The sequence below is a fragment of the Bombina bombina genome, chromosome 8, assembly GCF_027579735.1.
Source record: "Bombina bombina isolate aBomBom1 chromosome 8, aBomBom1.pri, whole genome shotgun sequence".
Classification (NCBI taxonomy): Eukaryota; Metazoa; Chordata; class Amphibia; order Anura; family Bombinatoridae; genus Bombina; species Bombina bombina.
In genome coordinates this window covers 200726582-200748064 of record NC_069506.1, presented here as the reverse complement: position 1 = coordinate 200748064, position 21483 = coordinate 200726582, and the positions used below count along the sequence as shown (strand labels likewise).

Sequence of the window (21483 nt, the reverse complement as noted above, 5' to 3'; positions counted from 1 at the left end):
TACCTGTAAAAAAAAAATAAAAAATACAAAGACCCCCCCAACAGTAAAACCCACTACCCAGCCAACCCCCTAAAATAAAAAACCTAACTCTAACAAAAACCAAAGCTACCCATTGCCATGAAAAGGGCATGTGTATGGGCATTGCGCTTAAAAGGGCATACAGCTCTTTTACATTGCCCTGAAAAGGGCATTCAGCTCTTTTACTTAAAGGGACACTAAACCCAATTTTTTCTTACATGATTCAGAGAGCATGCAATTTTAAGCAACTTTCTAATTTACTCCTATTCATTTTTCTTTGTTCTCTTGCTATCTTTATTTAAAAAGCAGGAATGTGATGCATAGGAGCTGACCCATTTTTGGTTGAGAACCTGGGTTATGCTTGCTTATTGGTTGGTAAATGTAAGCCTCCAATAAGCAAGCGCTATCCATGGTGCTGAACCTAAAATGGGCTGGCTGCTAAGATTTACATTCCTGCTTTTAAAACAAAGATAGCAAGAGAATGAAGAAAAATTAATAGGAGTAAATTAGAAAGTTGCTTAAAGTTGCATGCTCTATCTGAATAATCAAAGAAAAAATGTGGGTTCAGTGTCCCTTTAAAGCCCAAACCCTAATCTTAAAAAACAAAACCAAAAAAAAACACTAACCCCCGAAGATCCACTTACAGTTTCTGAAGTCCGGACATCCAGGCGATGAGGTCTTCATCCCAGCGGCGCAGAGCAGGTCCATCCTTGAAGACATCCGGCGCGGAGCGTCCTCCTTCATAAGGTCACCGCCATACACTGGATCTTCAATGCAAGGGAGCCTTTTCAAAATGGTGTCCCTTGCATTCCTGTTGGCTGATTTGATTTTTGAAATTCAAATCTGCCAATAGATTGAGAGCTACTGAAATCCTATTGGCTGTTCAAATCAATAGGATGAAGATAGAAGACGCCGCCTGCATAGATGAAGACCTCGTCGCCTGGATGTCCGGACTTCAGAAACTGTGAGTGCATCTTCTGGGTTTAGGTTTTATTTTTTTTCCAATCTTTTTGGGTGGGGTTTTTTTTTTTTTTTTTAAATTAGGGATTGGGCTTTAAGTAAAATAGCTGAATGCCCTTTTCAGGGCAATGTAAAAGAGCTGAATGCCCTTTTAAGGGCAATGCCCATAGAAATGCCCTTTTCAGGGCAATGGGTAGCTTAGGTTTTTGTTAGGTTTTTTTATTTTGGGGGGGCTTTTTTATTTTTATAGGGTTGTTAGATTAGGTGTAATTGTTTTTATTTTTGATCATTTAGATTATTTTTCGTAATTTAGTATTTATTTCTAATGACACTGAGTCCACAATATCATCTAATTACTAATGGGATATATCACTCCTGCCCAGCAGGAGGCGGCAAAGAGCACCACAGCAAAGCTGTTAAATATCACCTCCCTTCCCTCCTACCCCATTCATTCTCTTTGCCTATGTTGCAGCAAGGAAGTGGTAAAGTTAGGTGTTAGAAAAGATTCTTCAAGCAAGATTTTATTTTTTAAGTAGTGCAAGAGTGTGCTGCTTTGTCCTAGGGTGTAGCTGTAGTCCACATCAGTCTCTTCAGTAGAGCAGTGGTGGCTTTAGAGCAATGGGTACTTGTGGGACATAATTCTCACTGCGCCTCCCATATACTGATGCTGCCCTAACTCTGGAAGCCTGAGTAAAATTACTCCATCTTTATCCTTTTTTCCACAGGTCCATGTGAGGGAGAGGACCTCTCAAACCTGGTGAGCTGCCTTGCCGTCTGGCAGATTTATAAGGTAAGTGCTGACTTAATTTTTTCTGGGGTAATAAAAATAGACTCAGGAAAAAATGTGGGCACTTTTACCAACGATGGGACTATACATAAAGGACTCAGAAAAATTTTGGGCACTTTATTTGTTATGGCATAAATTCTTCTATAGAGGAGACAATATGCAGGCACTGGGGCTGAGGTATTTTTGGCTCTGGGGTTTAGGTGGTTATCTCGGCTCCTGGCGGTGTTACTTTAGAAGCAATATGCCAACCAGGAGATTACTTTCTTGAGACGCCCACGATGGGCGGAGCTATGAGAGGCGGCAATTGCGTTGCGCGCCATTTTTCCCTCACTTCCTTGTCCGGAGGGAAAGAGAATACAGCCTCAATTTAGGTGACACATGTTTTTCTAAAGGCGTGCATTTTTAGGACCGGAGAAGTCTTCCATTACTACTACCTTGTTCCGGATCTGTTGCTAGAAGGGACAGTTTCTGACAGTGAGAACCGGTATCAGCAGAGCAGGTAGGCACCTCAGCAGAGTCAGCTGAGTTGTAGAGGTGTTCTGCAAGATCGTTTAGTTAGTTTTTCCTTTCTGCAGGAAAAAAAAAACAACTTACGTTTTAAAATTTAAAGTGACAGTAACATTTTTGTTGTTGTTAATGTTTATTAAAAAATTTAGTTTTTTATTTGATATTTTGATCCATTGTGAGTCAGAATGGACCAAGAGGCTTTGCAAAATGTCAATTGTTCTTTGTTTTGATACTAATGTGGAACCACCAATCCCTTTCTGTTCCTCATGTATTGAGAGATCTTTATCTTATAGGGATAAACTTTTTTCTGAGCCAACATTCTCTAAGGCGGATGCTGTTCAGGAGTCTAATGACAATGTTCAATATATGCCGCAGTTTTCTCCTCAAGCGTCCCAAATTTTACCGCCCACACATGAAGTGCCCTGCGCTTCCTCTATGACTCCACTTGGAGTTACGTTGCAAGACTTCGCTTCCCTCATGTCTTCTGCAGTTTCTGATGCGTTGTCTGCTTTTCCCATGTTGCAGGGAAAACGCAAGAGAAAAAAAATAAACATTCAGTTAGCAAGGTTACTGATACAGTTGTCACTATTTCGAACGCCCCCTCCCAGAAGCCTGAGGAGGAGGATACTTCGGTAGCATCTGAGGGTGAAATCTCAGATTCTGACAGTGTAATTCCTGCTGATACTGAAGTGGTATATTTCAGGTTTAAGCTAGAACACCTCCTCCGCCTGTTACTCTAGGAGGTTTTAGCTACATTGGACGACAGCGACACCATTGTCGTAGTTAATCCTAAGAAATCCAGTAAGCTAAACAAATATTTTGATGTACCTTCCTTGGTGGAGGTTTTTCCTGTACCAGATCAAGTTACTGAGATCATTGCTAAGGAATGGGAGAGACTGGGTATCCCTTTTACTCCATCCCCTACATTTTAAAAAGATGTTTCTTTCATGTAATTGGCTAGAGTCCATGAGCTAGTGACGTATGGGATATACAATCCTACCAGGAGGAGCAAAGTTTCCCAAACCTCAAAATGCCTACAAATACACCTCTCACCACACCCACAATTCAGTTTTACAAACTTTGCCTCCTATGGAGGTGGTGAAGTAAGTTTGTGCTAAGATTTCTACGTTGACATGCACGTGTCAGCATTTTGAAGCCCGATTCCTCTCAGAGTACAGTGAATGTCAGAGGGATGTGAAGGGAGTATCACCTATTGAATGCAATGGTCATCCTAATGGGGATCTATTTCATAGGTTCTCTGTTATCGGTCGTAGAGATTCATCTCCTACCTCCCTTTTCAGATCGACGATATACTCTTATATACCATTACCTCTACTGATTCTCGTTTCAGTACTGGTTTGGCTATCTGCTATATGTGGATGAGTGTCTTTTGGTAAGTATGTTTCATTTATTTAAGACACTCTCAGCTATGGTTTGGCACTTTGTATATAAAGTTCTAAATATATGTTTATACTTATATTTGCCATGATTCAGGTTTCATATTTGGGAAATGCATTTAAAAAAAAAATTTTACCTGAGGTTTTCAAATTGATTCTTTTTTTCTAAATTGCGGGCTGTATTAGGCTCGCGTGAGCGCAAAATGCTATAATTTATTGCGTCATTCTTGGCGCGAGACCTTTTTTGCACGAGAATTACGTTTCTTTACGCAAACTCGTCATTTCCGGCGTCTTAGTTGAAGCCGAGTCTTTTCACGAGGTTGCGTCATCTATGACGCTCATGTTTGTTACGGACGTTTTTAGCGCCAAAAAATATTTTCAGTTGTGGGCGTCATACTTGGCGCCAAACTGTTTGTCATTATTTAAGACTTCATTTCCTTTTGCCTCTGGTCCTTTTTTTCTTTGTCAGAGGCCTATTCTGTTTGCATTTTTTCCCATTCCTGAAACTGTCATATAAGGAAATAGATAATTTTGCTTTATATGTTGTTTTTTCTCTTACATATTGTAAGATGTCTCAATCTGATCCTGTTTCAGAATCTACTACTGGAATCCTGCTGCCTGATATCAGTTCTACCAAAGCTAAGTGCATTTGTTGTAAACTTGTAGTAACTGTTCCTCCGGCTGTAGTTTGTAATAGTTGTCATGATAAACTTTTACATGCAGAGAATATTTCCATCAGTAGTGTTGCATTACCTGTTGCTGGTCCTTCAACATCTAATGTTCAGGATATTCCTGTCAATTTGAGAGAATTTATTTCTGATTCCATTCAGAAGGCTTTGTCTGCCATTCCGCCTTCTAATAAATGTAAAAGGTCTTTTAAAACTTCTCATACAGTTGATGAATTTTCAAATGACCGACAACATACTGATTTATCTATCTCTAATGAGGATCAGTCTGATTCAGAGGATCCTGCCTCAGATATTGACACTGACAAATCTTCATATTTATTTAAAATGGAGTATATTTGTTCTTTATTGAAGGAAGTGTTGATTGCATTAGATATAGAGGAGTCTAGTCCTCTTGATACTAAAACTAGTAACTGTTTAAATTTGGTTTATAAACCTCATGTTGTTCCAGAGGTTTTTCCAGTTCCTGATGCTATTTTAGATATGATTTCAAAGGAATGGAATAGACTGGGTACTTCTTTTACTCCTTCTTCAAGGTTTAAAAAATTGTATCCTTTGCCTTCTGATAGATTGGAGTTTTGGGAAAAGATCCCTAAAGTTGATGGGGCCATCTCTACTCTTGCTAAGCGTACTACTATTCTTACGGAAGACAGTACTTCTTTTAAAGATCCTTTAGATAGGAAACTTGAATCCTATCTAAGGAAGGCTTATTTATGTTCAGGTTATCTTCTTAGGCCTGCTATTTCTTTGGTTGATGTTGCAGCTGCTTCAACTTTTTGGTTGGAAACTTTAGAGCAACAAGTATCAGACCATAATATGTATAGCATTAAGTTAATTCAAAATGCTAATAATTATGTTTGTAATGCCATTTTTGATATCATCAGAATTTATGTTAGATATGTCTTTAGCTATTTTAGTTAGAAGAGCTTTATGGCTTAAATCTTGGAATGCTGATATAACTTCTAAATCGACGTTGCTATCTTTCTTTCCAAGGTAATAAATTATTTGGTTCTCAGTTGGATTCTATAATTTCAACTGTTACTGGGGGGAAGGGGGCTTTTTTACCTCAGGATAAAAAAAATCTAAGGGTAAATTTAAAGCTTCTAACCGTTTTCGTTCCTTTCGACAGAATAAGGAACAGAAACCTAATCCTTCCCCCTAAGGAATCTGTTTCCAATTGGAAGCCTTCCTCAGTCTGGAATAAATCCAAGCCATTTAAGAGATCTAAACCAGCCCCCAAGTCCGCATGAAGGTGCGGCCCTCATTCCAGCTCAGCTGGTAGGGCGCAAACTAAAATTTTTCAAGGATGTTTGGATAAATACAGTACAAAATCATTGGATTCAGAACATTGTCTCTCAGGGGTACAGAATAGGTTTCAGAGTAAGACCGCCTGTGAGAAGTTTCTTTCTCTCACGCATTCCAGTGAACCCCGAGAAAGCACAGGCTTTCCTGAAGTGTGTTGGTACTTGCTCAGTCTTTATGTTCTGCAGAATCTCACACAAATCAACTAGTGTTGTTTCTTCAAACACATGGTTGGAGGATCAATTTACCAAAAAGTTCTTTGATTCCTCAGACAAGGGTAACCTTTTTAGGTTTCCAGATAGATTCAGTATCCATGACTTTGTCTCTAACAGACAAGAGACGTTTGAAGTTGATTGCAGCCTGTCAGAACCTTCAATCTCAGTCATTCCCTTCAGTAGCTATGTGGATGGAGGTTTTAGGTCTCATGATTGCATCATCGGACGCGATCCCCTTTGCTCGTTCTCACATGAGACCTCTTCAGCTTTGTATGCTGAACCAATGGTGCAGGGATTATACAAGGATATCACAATTAATATCCTTAAATGCCAATGTTCGAATATCTCTGACTTGGTGGTTAGATCACCATCGTATAGTTCAAGGGGGCCTCTTTTGTTCGTCTAACCTGGACCGTGATCACAACAGATGCAAGTCTTTCAGGTTGGGGAGCTGTTTGGGGATCTCTGACAGCACAAGACAGCACTCCGTGCGACTTCAGGGCTCTTCAGATTTGGCCTCTCTTAAAGAGAGAACCGTTCATTTGTTTTCAGACAGACAATATAACAACTGTGGCATATGTCAATCATCAGGGTGGGACTCACAGTCCCCAAGCTATGAAAGAAGTATCTCAGATACTGGCCTGGGCGGAATACAGCGCATGTCTAATTTCTGCGGTCCATATCCCAGGTATAGACAATTGGGAAGCGGATTATCTCAGTCGTCAGACTTTACATCCGGGAGAGTGGTCTCTTCACCCAGATGTGTTTTTTCAAATTGTTCAGATGTGGGGGCTTCCAGAAATAGATCTGATGGCATCTCATCTAAACAAGAAACTTCCCAGGTACCTGTCCAGGTCCAGGGATCCTCAGGCGGAGGCAGTGGATGCATTGACACTTCCTTGGAGTTATCAACCTGCCTATATTTTTCCGCCTCTAGTTCTTCTTCCAAGAGTGATTTCCAAAATCATCATGGAGCAATCATTGGTGCTGCTGGTGGCTCCTGCATGGCCACACAGGTTTTGGTATGCGGATCTTGTTCGGATGTCCAGTTGCCAACCTTGGCCACTTCCGTTAAGACCAGACCTTCTATCTCAAGGTCCGTTTTTCCATCAGGATCTCAAATCATTAAATTTGATGGTATGGAAATTGAACGCTTAGTGCTTAGTCATAGAGGTTTCTCTGACTCAGTAATTAAAACTATGTTGCAGGCTCGTAAGTCTGTTTTTAGAAAGATTTATTATTGAGTTTGGAAGACCGACATTTCATGGTGTTCTTCTCATAAATTCTCTTGGCATTCTTTTAGAATTCCTAGAATTTTACAGTTTCTTCAGGATGGTTTGGATAAGGGTTTGTCTGCAAGTACTTTGAAAGGACAAATTTCTGATCTTTCTGTCTTATTCCACAGAAAAATTGCTAAACATCCTGATATTCATTGTTTTGTACAGGCGTTAGTTCGTATCAAGCCTGTCATTAAATCAATCTCTCCTCCCTGGAGTCTTAAATTGGTTTTAAAGGCTTTACATCCGTTTGAGCCTATGTATTCTTTGGACATTAAATTGCTTTCTTGGAAAGTGTTGTTTCTTTTGGCCATCTCTTCTGCTAGAAGAGTTTCTGAATTATCTGCTCTTTCTTGTGAGTCTCCTTTTCTGGTTTTTCATCAGGATAAGGCGGTTTTGCGGACTTCAATTAAATTCCTACCTAAGGTTGTGAATTCTAACAACATTAGTAGAGAAATTGTCCCTTCCTTGTGTCCTAATCCTAAGAATTCTTTGGAAAGATCCTTACATTCTTTGGATGTGGTGAGAGCTTTGAAATATTATGTTGAAGCTACTAAAGGTTTCAGGAAGACTTCTAGTCTATTTGTTATCTTTTCTGGTTCTAGGAAAGGTCAGAAGGCTTCTGCTGTTTCCTTGGCTTCGTGGTTAAAGCTTTTGATTCATCACGCTTATTTGGAGTCGGGTAATTCCCCGCCTCAGAGGATTACGGCTCATTCTACTAGGTCTGTTTCCACTTCCTGGGCTTTTAAGAATGAAGCTTCAGTTGATCAGATTTGCAAAGCAGCAACTTGGTCTTCTTTGCATACATTTACTAATTTCTACCATTTTTATGTTTTTTTTTCTTCTTCAGAAGCAGTTTTTGGTAGAAAAGTTCTTCAGGCAGCTGTTTCAGTTTGATTCTTCTGCTTATAATTTCAGGGTTTTTTTCTTTTTCTTTATAAGATTAAAATTTATGATTTGGGTTGTGGATTAATTTTTTTCAGCGGAATTGGCAGTCTTTATTTTTATCCCTCCCTCTCTAGTGACTCTTGAGTGGAGTTCCACATCTTGGGTATTTGCTATCCCATACGTCACTAGCTCATGGACTCTTGCCAATTACATGAAAGAAAACATAATTTATGTAAGAATTTACCTGATAAATGCATTTCTTTCATATTGGCAAGAATCCATGAGGCCCACCCCTTTTTATGGTGGTTATGATTTTTTTTTGTATAAAGCACAGTTATTCCAATTCCTTTGTTGATGCTTTTTTTTACTCCTTTCTTTATCACCCCACTGCTTGGCTATTCGTTAAACTGAATTGTGGGTATGGTGAGGGGTGTATTTGTAGGCATTTTGAGGTTTGGAAAACTTTGTCCCTCCTGGTAGGATTGTATATTCCATACGTCACTAGCTCATGGACTCTTGCCAATATGAAAGAAATGAATTTATCAGGTAAATTCTTACATAAATTTATGTTTTCCCATAGCAGACTCTATCAAGGAGTCTTGGCAAACAGTATGCAAGGTGGAAGGAGCAATTTCCACTCTGGCCAAGAGGACTACTATTCCTATAGAGGATAGTTGTGCTTTTAAGGATCCTATGGACACAAAATTACTTAAGATGTATGTACACCAGGGTTTACAATGGCAACCTGCAGTGTGCATTGCGGCGGCATACTTGTTTTATGCGTTGTCTGATTCTATTAGGGCAGACACTCCCCTTGAAGAGATCCAGGATAGGATAAAGGCCTTTTAGTTGGCCAGTTCCTTTATCACGGATGCTTCCCTACAGGTTATTGAACTGGGAGCAAAGATTTCAGGTTTTGCTGTGCTAGCCTGCAGAGGTTTATGGCTAAAATCTTGGTCTGCGGACGTGTCATCTAAGTCTAAACTTTTGGCAAATCCTTTCAAGGGTAAGATCTTGTTTGGACCGGGTTTGACTGAAATAATTTCTGGCATTACGGGAGGAAAGGGCCATTTCCTCCCTCAGGATAACGGAAACAAACAAAAGGGACGTCAGAATAATTTTCGTTCCTTTCGAAATTTCAAGGGATATCCTTCCTCTTCCAAGCAGGAACAGTCCAAACCTTCCTGGAGACCCAATCAGTCTTGGAACTAGGGAAAACAATCCAAAAAGCCTGCTATTGAATCAAAGACAGCATGAAGGGCCTGCCCCCGATCCGGGACCGGATCTTGTGGGGGGCAGCCTTTCCTCCTTTAATCAGGCTTCGGTTCGAGATGTTCAGGATCCCTGGGCGGTGGACATTGTGTCCCAGGGATACAAACTAGAGTTCAAGAACTTTCCTCCCAGGGGCAGGTTTCTGCTTTCAAGATTATCTTTAGTCCAGACAAAAAGAGAGGCGTTCTTACAATGAATATGGGACCTCTCTGACCTAGGAGTGATAGTTCCTGTTATGAGACAGGAACGGGGTCTGGGGTTCTATTCCAATCTGTTTGTGGTTCCCAAAAAGGAGGGAAACTTCAGACCAATTTTAGATCTCAAGAGTCTAAACAAATTCCTCAGAGTACCGTCCTTCAAGATGGAATCTATTCGTTCCATTCTTCCTTTGATCCAAGAGGGGCAATTTATGACTACCGTGGATTTAATGATGCGTACCAGTTTCTAAAGTTTGCATTTCTAGACAAACGCTTCCAGTTCGTGGCTCTTCCATTCGGCCTCGCCACAGCTCCCAGAATTTTCTCAAAGGTTCTGGGATCCCTGTAGGCGGTGCTCTGATTGCGGGGCATTTCAGTGGCGCCTTATCTGGACGACATTCTGGTCCAGGCACAATCCTTTCAACAAGCAAGATCCCACATTGAAATGTTGTTATCTTTCCTGCGATCTCACGGATGGAAGGTAAATTTGGAAAAAAGTTCCTTAGTTCCAAATATGAGAGTAATTTTCTTGGGAACCATAATAGATTCCTTATCAATGAAGATTTTTCTGACAGAAGTCAGGAAATCAAACATTTTCGATTCTAGCCTAGCGCGTCAGTCCTCTCCTCGGCCATTAGTGGCTCAGTGCATGGAGGTAATCGGTCTGATGGTTGTGGCAATGGACATCAACCCGTTCACCTGTTTCCACCTCAGACCTCTGCAGTTAGACATGCTCAGTCAGTGGAACAGAGATTATGCGGATCTGTCTCTGCGAATACAGCTGGAGCAAGAGACAAGGGATTCTCTTCTTTGGTGTTTGTCTCAGGATCATCTCTCCCAGGGAACCTGCTTTTGCAGACCCTCTTGGGTGATTGTGACAACAGATGCCAGCTTTCTGGGTTTGGGAGCAGTCTGGGGCTTTCTAAAGGCTCGGGGAACTTGGACTTGGTTGGAGTCTGTTCTGCCCATAAACATTCTGGAGCGGAGAGCAATCTTCAATGCTTTTCTGGCCTAGCCCCAGTTAGCCTCGGCCCAGTTCATTAGGTTCCAGTCGGACAACATAACTTCAGTGGTTTACATCAACCATCAGGGAGGAACACTGAGTTCCTTGGCCATGACAGAGGTAGCCAAGATAATGCAGTGGGCAGAGACCCACAATTGCTGTCTGTTGGCGATCCACATCCCAGGAGTGGACAACTGGGAGGCGGACTTCCTTTCACCCGGGGGAGTGGGAACTCCATCCGGAAGTGTTTTCCAGCCCGATTCTCAAATGGGGTCAGCTGGAATTGGATCTCATTGCATCTCGGCAGAATGCCAAGCTTCCGAGGTACGGGTCGAGGTCAAGGGACCCTCAGGCTGTACTGATAGACGCCCTGGCGGTACCTTGGAATTTTAGTCTTGCATACCTATTTCCTCCGTTCGCTCTTCTACCTTGGGTCATTGCTCAAATCAAGCAGGAGAGGGCATCGGTGATCCTCATTGCACCGGCATGGCCTCGCAGGATTTGGTTTGCAGATCTGGTGGACATGTCATTTCTTCCACCTTGGAGACTTTCGTTGAGGAAGGACCTTCTACTTCAAGGGCCCTTCCTTCATCCAAATCTAGTTTCTCTGAAGCTGACTGCTTGGAGATTGAACACTTAATTTTATCCAAGCGGGGATTTTTTTGCAGTAGCTGTCATTGATGGGGATGCGTAGGAAGTGGTTATTGGGAATGAAGACCGGCTTTGGACAGCTGTAACTGACGTTCAGCACATGGGTGATTCCATTCTGATTAATCACCTCCTGTGAGGACATTAATATATAGAAATTGATGCAAATTATCAGATTGATGCGAATTGAATTGATGTGAATCAGGGGATTTTTGGATTCGGCCATAGAGACCATGATTCAGGCTCGTAAACCTGTGACTAGAAAGATTTACCACAAGATATGGCGTAAATATCTATATTGGTGTGAATCCAAGGGCTACTCTTGGAGTAAAGTTAGGATTCCTAGAATTCTGTCATTTCTCCAAGAAGGTTTGGGGAAGGGATTATCGGCAAGTTCCCTAAAGGGTCAAATATCTGCCTTGTCTATTTTGTTACATAAACGTCTGGCGGACGTACAATCGTTTTGTCAGGCTTTGGTCAGAATCAGGCCTGTGTTCAAACCAGTTACTCCTCCCTGGAGTCTTAATTTAGTCCTTAAGGTTCTTCAAGGGGCTCCGTTTGAGCCTATGCATTCCTTAGATATTAAGTTGTTATCTTGGAAAGTTTTGTTTCTTGTTGCTATTTCATCTGCTCGTAGAGTGTCAGAGCTCTCGGCAGTACAGTATGATTCTCCTTATCTTATTTTTCATTCGGATAAAGTACCAAATTAGGGTTTCTCCCTAAAGTAGTTTCTGACTGGAATATTAATCAAGAGATTGTTGTTCCTTCTTTGTGTCCTAATCCTTCTCAGAAGGAACGGCTTCTACACAATCTGCACGTGGTACGTGCACTAAAATTTTATTTACAGGCAACTAAAGATTTTCGTCAGTCTTCTGCCTTGTTTGCGGTTTTATCTGGAAAACGTAAGGGACAGAAAGCTACGGCTACTTCTCTTTCTTTGTGGCTGAAGAGTATCATACGTTTTGCCTATGAAACTGCTGGACAGCAACCTCCAGAGAGAGTTATGGCTCATTCCACGAGGGCTTTTGCTTCCTCATGGGCATTCAAAAATGAAGCTTCTATGGAACAGATTTGCAAGGCTGCAACTTGGTCCTCTCTTCACACTTTTTCAATATTCTATAAATTTGACACTTTTGCCTCAGCTGAGGCCGCTTTTGGGAGAAAGGTTCGTCAAGCAGTGGTGCTTTCCGTTTAGGTTCCCTGTCTTGTCCCTCCCTTATCTGTGTACTCTAGCTTGGGTATTGATTCCCATTAGTAATTAGATGATCAGACACCTGTGCACCTTGTTACTTTCTTTCTCTCCTTTACTTTGGTCGAATGACTGGGGTGGGAGGGAAGGGAGGTGATATTTAACAGCTTTGCTGTGGTGCTCTTTGCCGCCTCCTGCTGGGCAGGAGTGATATATCCCATTAGTAATTAGATGATCCGTGGACTCATCGTGTCAAGAAAGAAAGAAATTTATCAGGTAAGCATAAATTTAATTTTTTTGTAATTTTTGACTTATTTTTTTTTTTAGTAATGTTAGTGTAATTTTTAGTTTTTTTTTTTAATTGGTAGTTTATTTTAATTTTAGTATTATAGTTATGTTAGGTTAATTGTTAGTTTAAACTTGTTTTTTTTTTTTTTTAATTTCACAAGTTTTTATTTATTTTAAGATAGGGATATTGTAATTTTAATTTAAAGTTAGGGGGTGATAGGTTTAGGGGTTAATAGTTTAATTTATTATTGGCGGTGTGGGGGGCTGACAGGTTAATAGGTTTAGTTTGTGGTGGCGGAGCGACGGAATAGGGGTTAATAACTTTATTATAGTGGCGGGGATGTGGGCGGGCGGCATTTTAGGGGTTAATAAGTTTTAAATAGTGTTTGCGATGCGGGAGGGCCTCGGTTTAGAGGTTAACAGGTAGTTTATGGGTGTTGGTGTACTTTGTAACAGTTTAGTTATTAGTTTTGTGAAACATTTTTGTTACACAAAATCCATAACTACTGCTTTCAGTAGTTTTTTGCGGTGGATCGTGTCGGTATAGGCTGTAACGTAAGCATTTTAGCCACACCGCACAACTCATTTTTTTAGTGCGGGATTTACGTTGCGTTACAGGCTAAAATGTTTGCGGTATAGCTATACCGACACGACTTGTAATGGCTGCTTTGCTATTTTTACCCTGAAATTGCCATTTTTCAGCTTTAAAACCGTAACGCAAAACTCGGAATCTAGGTGTGTGTGTGCGCCTAACCAAGTCCCTAAGTATCAGATGTAGACTGACGTCTACAGATTCCTGCATTCTCCTGTTTGTGTAAAGGGTTTTTTCATATGCAGGGGAGGGAGGAGTGTCTCTTCCTGCTTTCTCTGTCCCTTTCAGTGGGGGTCTCAGCCTAACCTCATCAACAGTGCTTAACTTGGGAGCTTCTAAATATGTTTATAAAAGGTTTTATACTGGATTTTTATATCCGTATCTGTGCTTATTATTCTTTATATTAATGTCTATTACATGCAGTTGTATTAAAATTGGTGTATAATGTTCCTTTTAAAGAGACATTCCAGACAAAATTGGAAAGCACATGGGTGCGTTTCAGTTTTGAATAGAAGCATTTTTGCAATATACATGTATTACCAAAAATGCTTCTAGTAAAAGCTATTGCTGTTTCAAAGGTGTATTTAAGTATGCTCCCTGCACCAGCATTTTAAACACACCACTTGCTTAGAGAGCCGGTTCTTGCATCATCTAGAAATTACTCAATTTTGTTAATTGCTGACATGATACAAGCCTCCCTGGTGCTCTGAGCCGCTGCAATATTTAAAATGCTGGTGCACTGAGAATATCAAGCTATGCTTTACATTTACATGCAGAGAAAAATGTTGACACTAAAACAGTGATTACTTTTAATAGAAGCATTTTTGCCAATACATGTATATTGCAAATATGTTTCTCTACATATATGTAATTCATCTATGTGCATTTACATTTTGACCAGCATGTCCCTTTAACCTCCTGCTACTCTGTTAGCTTTCTCAGTCCTATCATTGACCAATCCTTTGAGCATAGTCTCTCAAGCTAGAAAGGCTGTGTATTACCTATATTTTATGTGCAGTTCTTAATGTATTCATCTCGTCTATTTTTATTTCACCTAGGTAAAGATGATGAGTCTGAGATTTATAACCTGGCAGCTAAGAAGCTAGAAAAACTGGTAAAACAGAAGAAGCTGAAGAGTCCTGTGGCTTCAGTCCAGCATCCTGTTTTTCCCAGCCCTGTTAATGTGAAACCTCATGTAATTGGTAAGGAGACTGTTTTAATCTCATTTTACTTCCACTGCCAGTGACTGACTGTTTGCCCTATGTGTTGTTTGTATTTATATTATAGTTCCTGTTTGAAGTGCTGTCTCCTCTTTTTCTTTTGTACTATGATCAATCACTTACATCTAACCAAAACAAGTGAGAGAATTAAAGGGACATGAAACCCAATTTTTTTCTTTCGTGATTTAGAAAGAGCATGTTATTTTAAACAACTTTCTAATTTACTTCTATTATCTAATTTGCTTCATTCTCTTGATATCACTTGCTGAAAAGCATATCTAGATATGCTCAGTAGCTGCTGATTGGTTGCTGCACATAGAGGCCTTGTGTGATTGGCTCACACATGCGCATTTCTATTTCTTCAACAAAGGATATCTAAAGAATTGAGCAAATTAGATAATAGAAGTAAATTGGAAAGTTGTTTAAAATTGCATGCCCTATCTGAATCAAGAAAGTTTAATTTTGACTAGACTGTCCCTTTAACATAGCTAAATTGCTCTGCTTCATAATGAGCAAATGAGAAGCAGGTAAATGTGCGTATGCTCCAGTCACTGGTTGCATCATCTTCTAGGACAGAATTGGGGTTTGTCTACATGTTTAACCATTTTCAATTATGTAAACACATAATAAATTACATTTGTTTCAAATTAAATGCTCTTCTAATATAATACAGCATTTTCTTGACTGACACATTTCTCAAAGGCTACAGCATTTTTGAGTATCTATATGGTAATTTATTACATATCGCAAAAAAAAAATGTAAACATAAATTTTTAATCTAAAAATATTTTTTCTGCATTTTCAGGTTAAAGGGACACTGAACCCAATTTTTTTTTTCTTTCGTGATTCAGATAGAGCATGCAATTGTAAGCAACTTTCTAATTTACACCTATTATCAATTTTTCTTCGTTCTCTTGCTTTCTTTATTTGAAAAAGAAGGCATCTAAGCTATTCTTTTGGTTCAGAACCATGGAAAGCACTTGTTTCTTGGTGGGTGAATGTATCCACTAATCGGCAAGAACAACGCAGTTTGTTCACCAACAATGGGCCGGCATATAAACTTACATTCTTGCATTTCAAATAAAGATACCAAGAGAATGAAGACTATTTGATAATAGGAGTCAATTAGAAAGTTGCTTAAAATTGCATGCTCTATCTGAATCACAAAATAAAAAATTTGGGTTCAGTGTCCCTTTAAGCTCATATGTAAACTGGCAGGAAATGTGTGCATACCTAGGTATATAGATTGCTAACTGGCTGATCATTTTCTCAGGGAAGTGGTTGTATATTAAAAAAAAAACTTTCTAAAATACTTTATGGATATAGAACAGTGTATATCTTCAGTTTAATACCCATTTAATCTAAACTGTGTCACAGTTTGTATACTAATAGATATCATGCTGGTCATAACAAATTATTTAACCCCTTGTTTGCTAGAAAGGGGATTGCAGTACAAAAAATAAAGTATGCTCAACATGCTAATTTAATCCCTTCATTAGCTAGAACACACCTCAGCAGTCAGAAGGTTTCAGCATAGTAAACTTAGCAGTCATTTTACTCCATACGTGTCCAGAACATGCAGCTATGTTTTAACCCCTTTCACTGCCAAATGAACATACATAAGTAGTAAGCAGCAGATGTGCAAGTGCACTCTGCAAATGGGGAGGAGTGACTGTGCTGTTTCTCCTTTGCCCAGTAACAGGGTTTAAAGGGGCATTTTATTGAGTGCCAGTGCCCTATTTGTCACACTTCCTGTAAGACATTAAACTCTTTATTGGGATCTTGCTGATAACACACAGTATTTAAAGGGACATTAAACACTAAATAAATGCTAGATAGAATTATGCATAAAGAAAAGATTAGGCTGAGAATAACATGTAGATACATTTATTAAAGTCTCATTAGCTGTTTAAATATTGACAAAATAAGTGCAACGTTTCCGTGTCTATAAAACCATGGGAGCTGCCATGTTGTAACTTAGGTTATCTTCTCTGCTGTGGCCAATTAGGGACAATTATAAATAGTTCACTAGAGTGTGCAGCCAATGGTTGTGTGGAATATTACAGTGTATATGTATATATATATGTGTGTGTGTGTGTGTATATATATATGTATGTATGTGTATGTATATATAATCATTTTATGTTACCATCTCAAAGTGTTTAATGTCCCTTTTAATGAAGCATATATTGGCTTTTATTCCGTTCAGTTTATTTTTTTTGCCTGAAACTTACATTAACCTGTTGGGCTCAGATACAACAGCATGGTTTCTACTCGCCATGCTGTTTATACTGTTGTGCTGCCAGCTGTCTTGAAAGCTATTATTTTAACCCCTTACAGGTTCCAGTTGATAAAGTTCTACATTTTCATACAGGACATGGCCATCTTGCAGTTTAGGTATTCTTGCATCATGTGACGGAAACATTGCACGTCCACAGACGTCCCGGGTTTTTCACAGCAGTATTGTGCACTTTGAGTTAGAGTGCATGATACAGAGTGGGGGCGTTGCATTACTTTACAGTATTCAAGTGGCCTTTTTATATGTGTTCTGTAAAGTTTAAACTGTCTGTTACAGAGTGCAAGAATATATGAGCTCCAATATGGATACAACCAGTATAAAAATCTGGAGCTTCTCCAACAGGCACCTATAAAAGATTAAGGGCCCCATTATCTAAAGCTCTTCACTTGGAACTATGATCTAAAAAGTCTCATCCGTACACAGAGGCTGCTCAAAAAAAAATTAAAACGCAAATTTCTTCTATAAGATAGGACGAGTCCACAGATTCATCCTTTACTTGTGGGATATTATCCTCCTGCTAACAGGAAGTGGCAAAGAGCACCACAGCAGAGCTGTCTATATATATATATCTCCTCCCTTGACTCCACCCCCCAGTGATTCTCTTTGCCTACTCTAAGTAATAGGAAGGGTAAAGTGAAAGAGGTGATAAAATGTTAGTTTTTATTTTCTTCAAGCAAGACTTTTTTATTTTAAATGGTACCGGTGAGTGCTATTTTTTCCCAGTCAGCAGATGGATGAAGACTTCTGCCTGGAGACTGATGATCTTAGCAGTTGTTACTAAGATCCAGAGTAGTTCCCACAGAATGGCAGAGGAGTACTTAAGAAACTTCAGTGTGAGGAACGTTTTTCATGCTACAAGCATTGAGGTATGTTCAGTCATTTTTTTCTGGAGAGCCTGTGTTATTTCAGAATTGGCTGACAGTATCCCCATGAGGGAAAGGTTAAGCAGTAATCCTAATGTATAGAGAGGGGTATTACTGGACCTGTATGTTGGGCTATAAAAAATGGGTGACCCTGATGACATGATGTTTGTGGGCAAACGTTTCTATGTTGGGAGTTAAAGATAAAGTTTTTTGTGGCAAACGTTTTTTTGAATTTATTTTAACAATGGAGGGTACACATGGCTTCACTTAGATGGGTATATGAACCCACATGGCTAGGTTTTAGACCGCTCTGGTGCGGTTATTGTTAAGGCTGTGAGACATCGAGTTAGATGGACGGGGCCTATTTTCGCGCCTCAGTTGCGCAGTTGTTTTTCCCATGCAAGCAGCAAGCTCCAACTCCGGTGGGCCTTTCAGGAAAGTTTGGGCCTAATCGAAGGGTTAATGCGATTTTGCAGACCCCTGAGGGCAGGTAGGCGCCACAGCAGGGCTGTGGCGAGGTGCAGGGGGTGTTTTTGTTTCACTATAATGTTTTTGAAGTACAACGTTTTTTGTTCTTAAGGGTTAAGTATTCCTTTCCTTGTGGGGCAATCTTGGCTGACAAGTTGGGATACATTTATCATAAAATTGAGATAATTTTATCGTTTTAAAGCAGTTTTGGAAAAATTGTATGCTTTTTTTTTTCTCTTAAAGGCGCAGTACCGTTTTTTCAGTTTGTTATTTTTTTCACAAAATAAAGTGTTTCCAAGCCTGTGTGTGGTCATTACTAGCCTGTTTTAACATGTCTGACATTGAGGAAAGCCAATGTTCTATGTGTTTAGAAGCCATTGTGGAACCCCCACTTCAAATGTGTCCCTCATATACTGAAAGGGCCTTACATTGCAGAGAACATATTTTAGCTGATAAAAGTATGTCTCAGGATGATTCTCAGTCAGAAGAGAATCAGGTTATGCCATCTACTTCTCCCCAAGTGTCACAACCTTTAACGCCTGCCCAAGCGACGCCAAGTACTTCTAGTGCGTCTAATTCTTTCTAAATGGCTAAATTAGCGGCTAAGAATGCAGGCTTTGCCATTTTAGCGCATAGAGCATTATGGCTTAAGTCTTGGTCTGCTGATGTGTCATCTAAATCCAACCTTTTAGCTATTCCCTTTAAGGGTAAGACCCTATTTGGGCCTGAACTTAAGGAGATAATTTCTGACATTACTGGAGGTAAAGTTCATGCCCTTCCTCAGGACAAGACGGTTAAAATGAGGACCAAACAGAATAATTTTCGTTCCATCGAAACTTTAAAGGTGGTCCCTCTACTTCCTCATCCGCCTCCAAGCAGGACGGGAACTTTGCTCAATCCAAGTCAGTCTGGAGACCTAACCAGACCTGGAATAAAAGTAAACAGGCCAAGAAGCCCGCTGCTGCTACCAAGACAGCATGAAGGGGCAGCCCCCGATCCGGGACCGGATCTAGTAGGGGGCAGACTTTCTTACTTCGCTCAGGCTTGGGCAAGAGACGTTCAGGATTCCTTGGCATTAGAAATTGTGACCCAGGGTTATCGTCTAGAATTCAAAGATTTTCTCCTGATTTTCTCTTCACGTTTGTGTGTAAACCAGACAAAAAGAGAGGCGTTCTTACGCTGTGTAGAAGACCTATATACCATGGGTGTAATCTGCCCACTTCCAAAGGTAGAACAGGGGCAGATTACACCCATGGTATATAGGTCTTCTACACAGCGTAAGAACGCCTCTTTTTGTCTGGTTCCCAAAAAAGAGGGAACCTTCAGACCGATTTTTAGATCTCAAAACTCTAAACCGATTTCTCAGAGTCCCATCTTTCAAGATGGAGACCATACAAACAATTTTACCAATGATCCAGGAGGGTCAATATATGACCACCATGGATTTGAAGGATGCGTATCTTCACATTCATATCCACAAAGATCATCACCAGTTCCTCAGGTTCACCTTCCTGGACAAACATTACCAGTTTGTAGCCCTTCCTTTCGGGTTGGCCACAGCTCCGAGAATTTTCACAAAGGTGCTAGGGTCCCTTCTGGCGGTTCTAAGGCCGCGGGGCATAGCAGTGGCGCCCTATCTGGACGATATTTTGATTCAGGCGTCAACTTACCATCTAGCCAAATCTCACACGGACATTGTGTTGGCTTTTCTAAGAGCTCACGGGTGGAAGGCGAACATAAAAAAGAGTTCACTTGTTCCTCTGACAAGAGTTCCATTCCTAGGAACTCTGATAGACTCGGTAGACATGAAGATTTTTCTGACGGAGATCAGAAAATCAAAGATATTAACCACTTGCCGAGCACTTCATTCCATTCCTCGGCCATCAGTGGCTCAGTGTATGGAGGTAATTGGACTAATGGTAGCGGCAATGGACATAGTTCCATTTGCTTGCTTACATCTCAGACCACTGCAGCTGTGCATGCTCAGACAGTGGAATGGGGATTATGCGGATTTATCTCCGCGGATAAATCTGGATCTAGAGACCAGAGACTCTCTTCTTTGGTTGTTGTCACATTATCATCTGTCCTAGGGAATGTGCTTCCGCAGGCCAGCATGGGTCATAGTGACGACGGACACCAGCCTCTTGGGCTGGGGTGCAGTCTGGAATTCCCTGAAGGCTCATGGTGTGTGGACTCAGAAGGAGTCCGTACTACCAATAAATATTCTGGAACTGAGAGCGATATTCAACGCGCTTCAAGCATGGCCTCGGCTGGCTTCGGCCAAATTCATAAGATTCCAGTCGGACAATATCACGACTGTAGCATCAATCATCAATGGGAAACAAAGAGTTCTCTAGCGATGATGGAGGTTTCCAAAATAATTCAATGGGCAGAGACTCTTGCCATCTATCAGCAATATATATCCCAGAGTGGAGAACTGGGAAGCGGATTTTCTAAGTCGTCAGACTTTTCATCCGGGGGAGTGGGAGCTCCATCCGGAGGTGTTCACGAAATTGATTCATCAATGGGGCTCACCGGAATTAAATCTGATGGCATCTCGTCAGAATGCCAAACTTCCTTGTTATGGGTCCAGATCAAGGGATCCTCAAGCTATTCTGATAGATGCCCTAGCAGTACCGTGGTCGTTCAACCTGGCTTATGTGTTTCCTCCTTTTCCTCTTCTACCTCGTCTGATTGCAAGAATCAAACAGGAGAGGGCTTTGGTAATATTGATAGCGCCTGCGTGGCCACGCAGGACTTGGTATGCAGACCTGGTGGAAATGTCATCTCTGCCACTGTGGAAACTGCCACTGAGACAGGACCTTGTCATTCAGGGTCCGTTCCAACATCCAAATCTAATTTCTCCGCAGCTGACTGCCTGGAGATTGAACGCTTGAATCTATCTAAGCGGGGATTCTCTGAGTCGGTCATTTATACCTTTGTTCAGGCTCGGAAGCCTGTCACTAGGAAAATTTATCATAAGATATGGCGTAAATATCTTTCTTGGTGCGAATCCAAAGGCTACTCATGGAGTAAGATCAGGATTCCTAGGATTTTGTCCTTTCTCCAAGAAGGATTGGAGAAGGGGTTATCAGCTAGTTCCTTAAAGGGACAGATTTCTGCTTTGTCAATCTTACTACACAAGCGTCTGGCAGATGTCCCAGACGTTCAGTCGTTTTGTCAGGCTTTGGTTAGAATTAAAGTGAAGGTAAAGTTTCTTCATTGTGAACACATCAATGCATAACTTAATATTACAATTAGCTAATCGCTAAGTTTATTTCAATAAAAAAGTTAAAATTTCAGACTTTATATATATATATATATATATATATATATATATATATATAATATATATATATATATATATATATATATAATATATATATATATATATATATATATATATA

The 21483-nt window shown here is 40.4% G+C and overlaps 1 protein-coding gene across 1 annotated transcript in view; it reads left to right on the top strand.

The window, feature by feature from the left end:
- The window catches only part of BCL2L12 (BCL2 like 12), a 172159-nt gene that overhangs the window by 114032 nt on the left and 36644 nt on the right, over positions 1-21483 (top strand). Inside the window, exon 4 of the mRNA XM_053690842.1 lies at positions 14285-14428. Within this exon, the coding sequence (XP_053546817.1) occupies positions 14285-14428 (144 nt within the window). The remainder of the gene's footprint in view (positions 1-14284; positions 14429-21483) is intronic.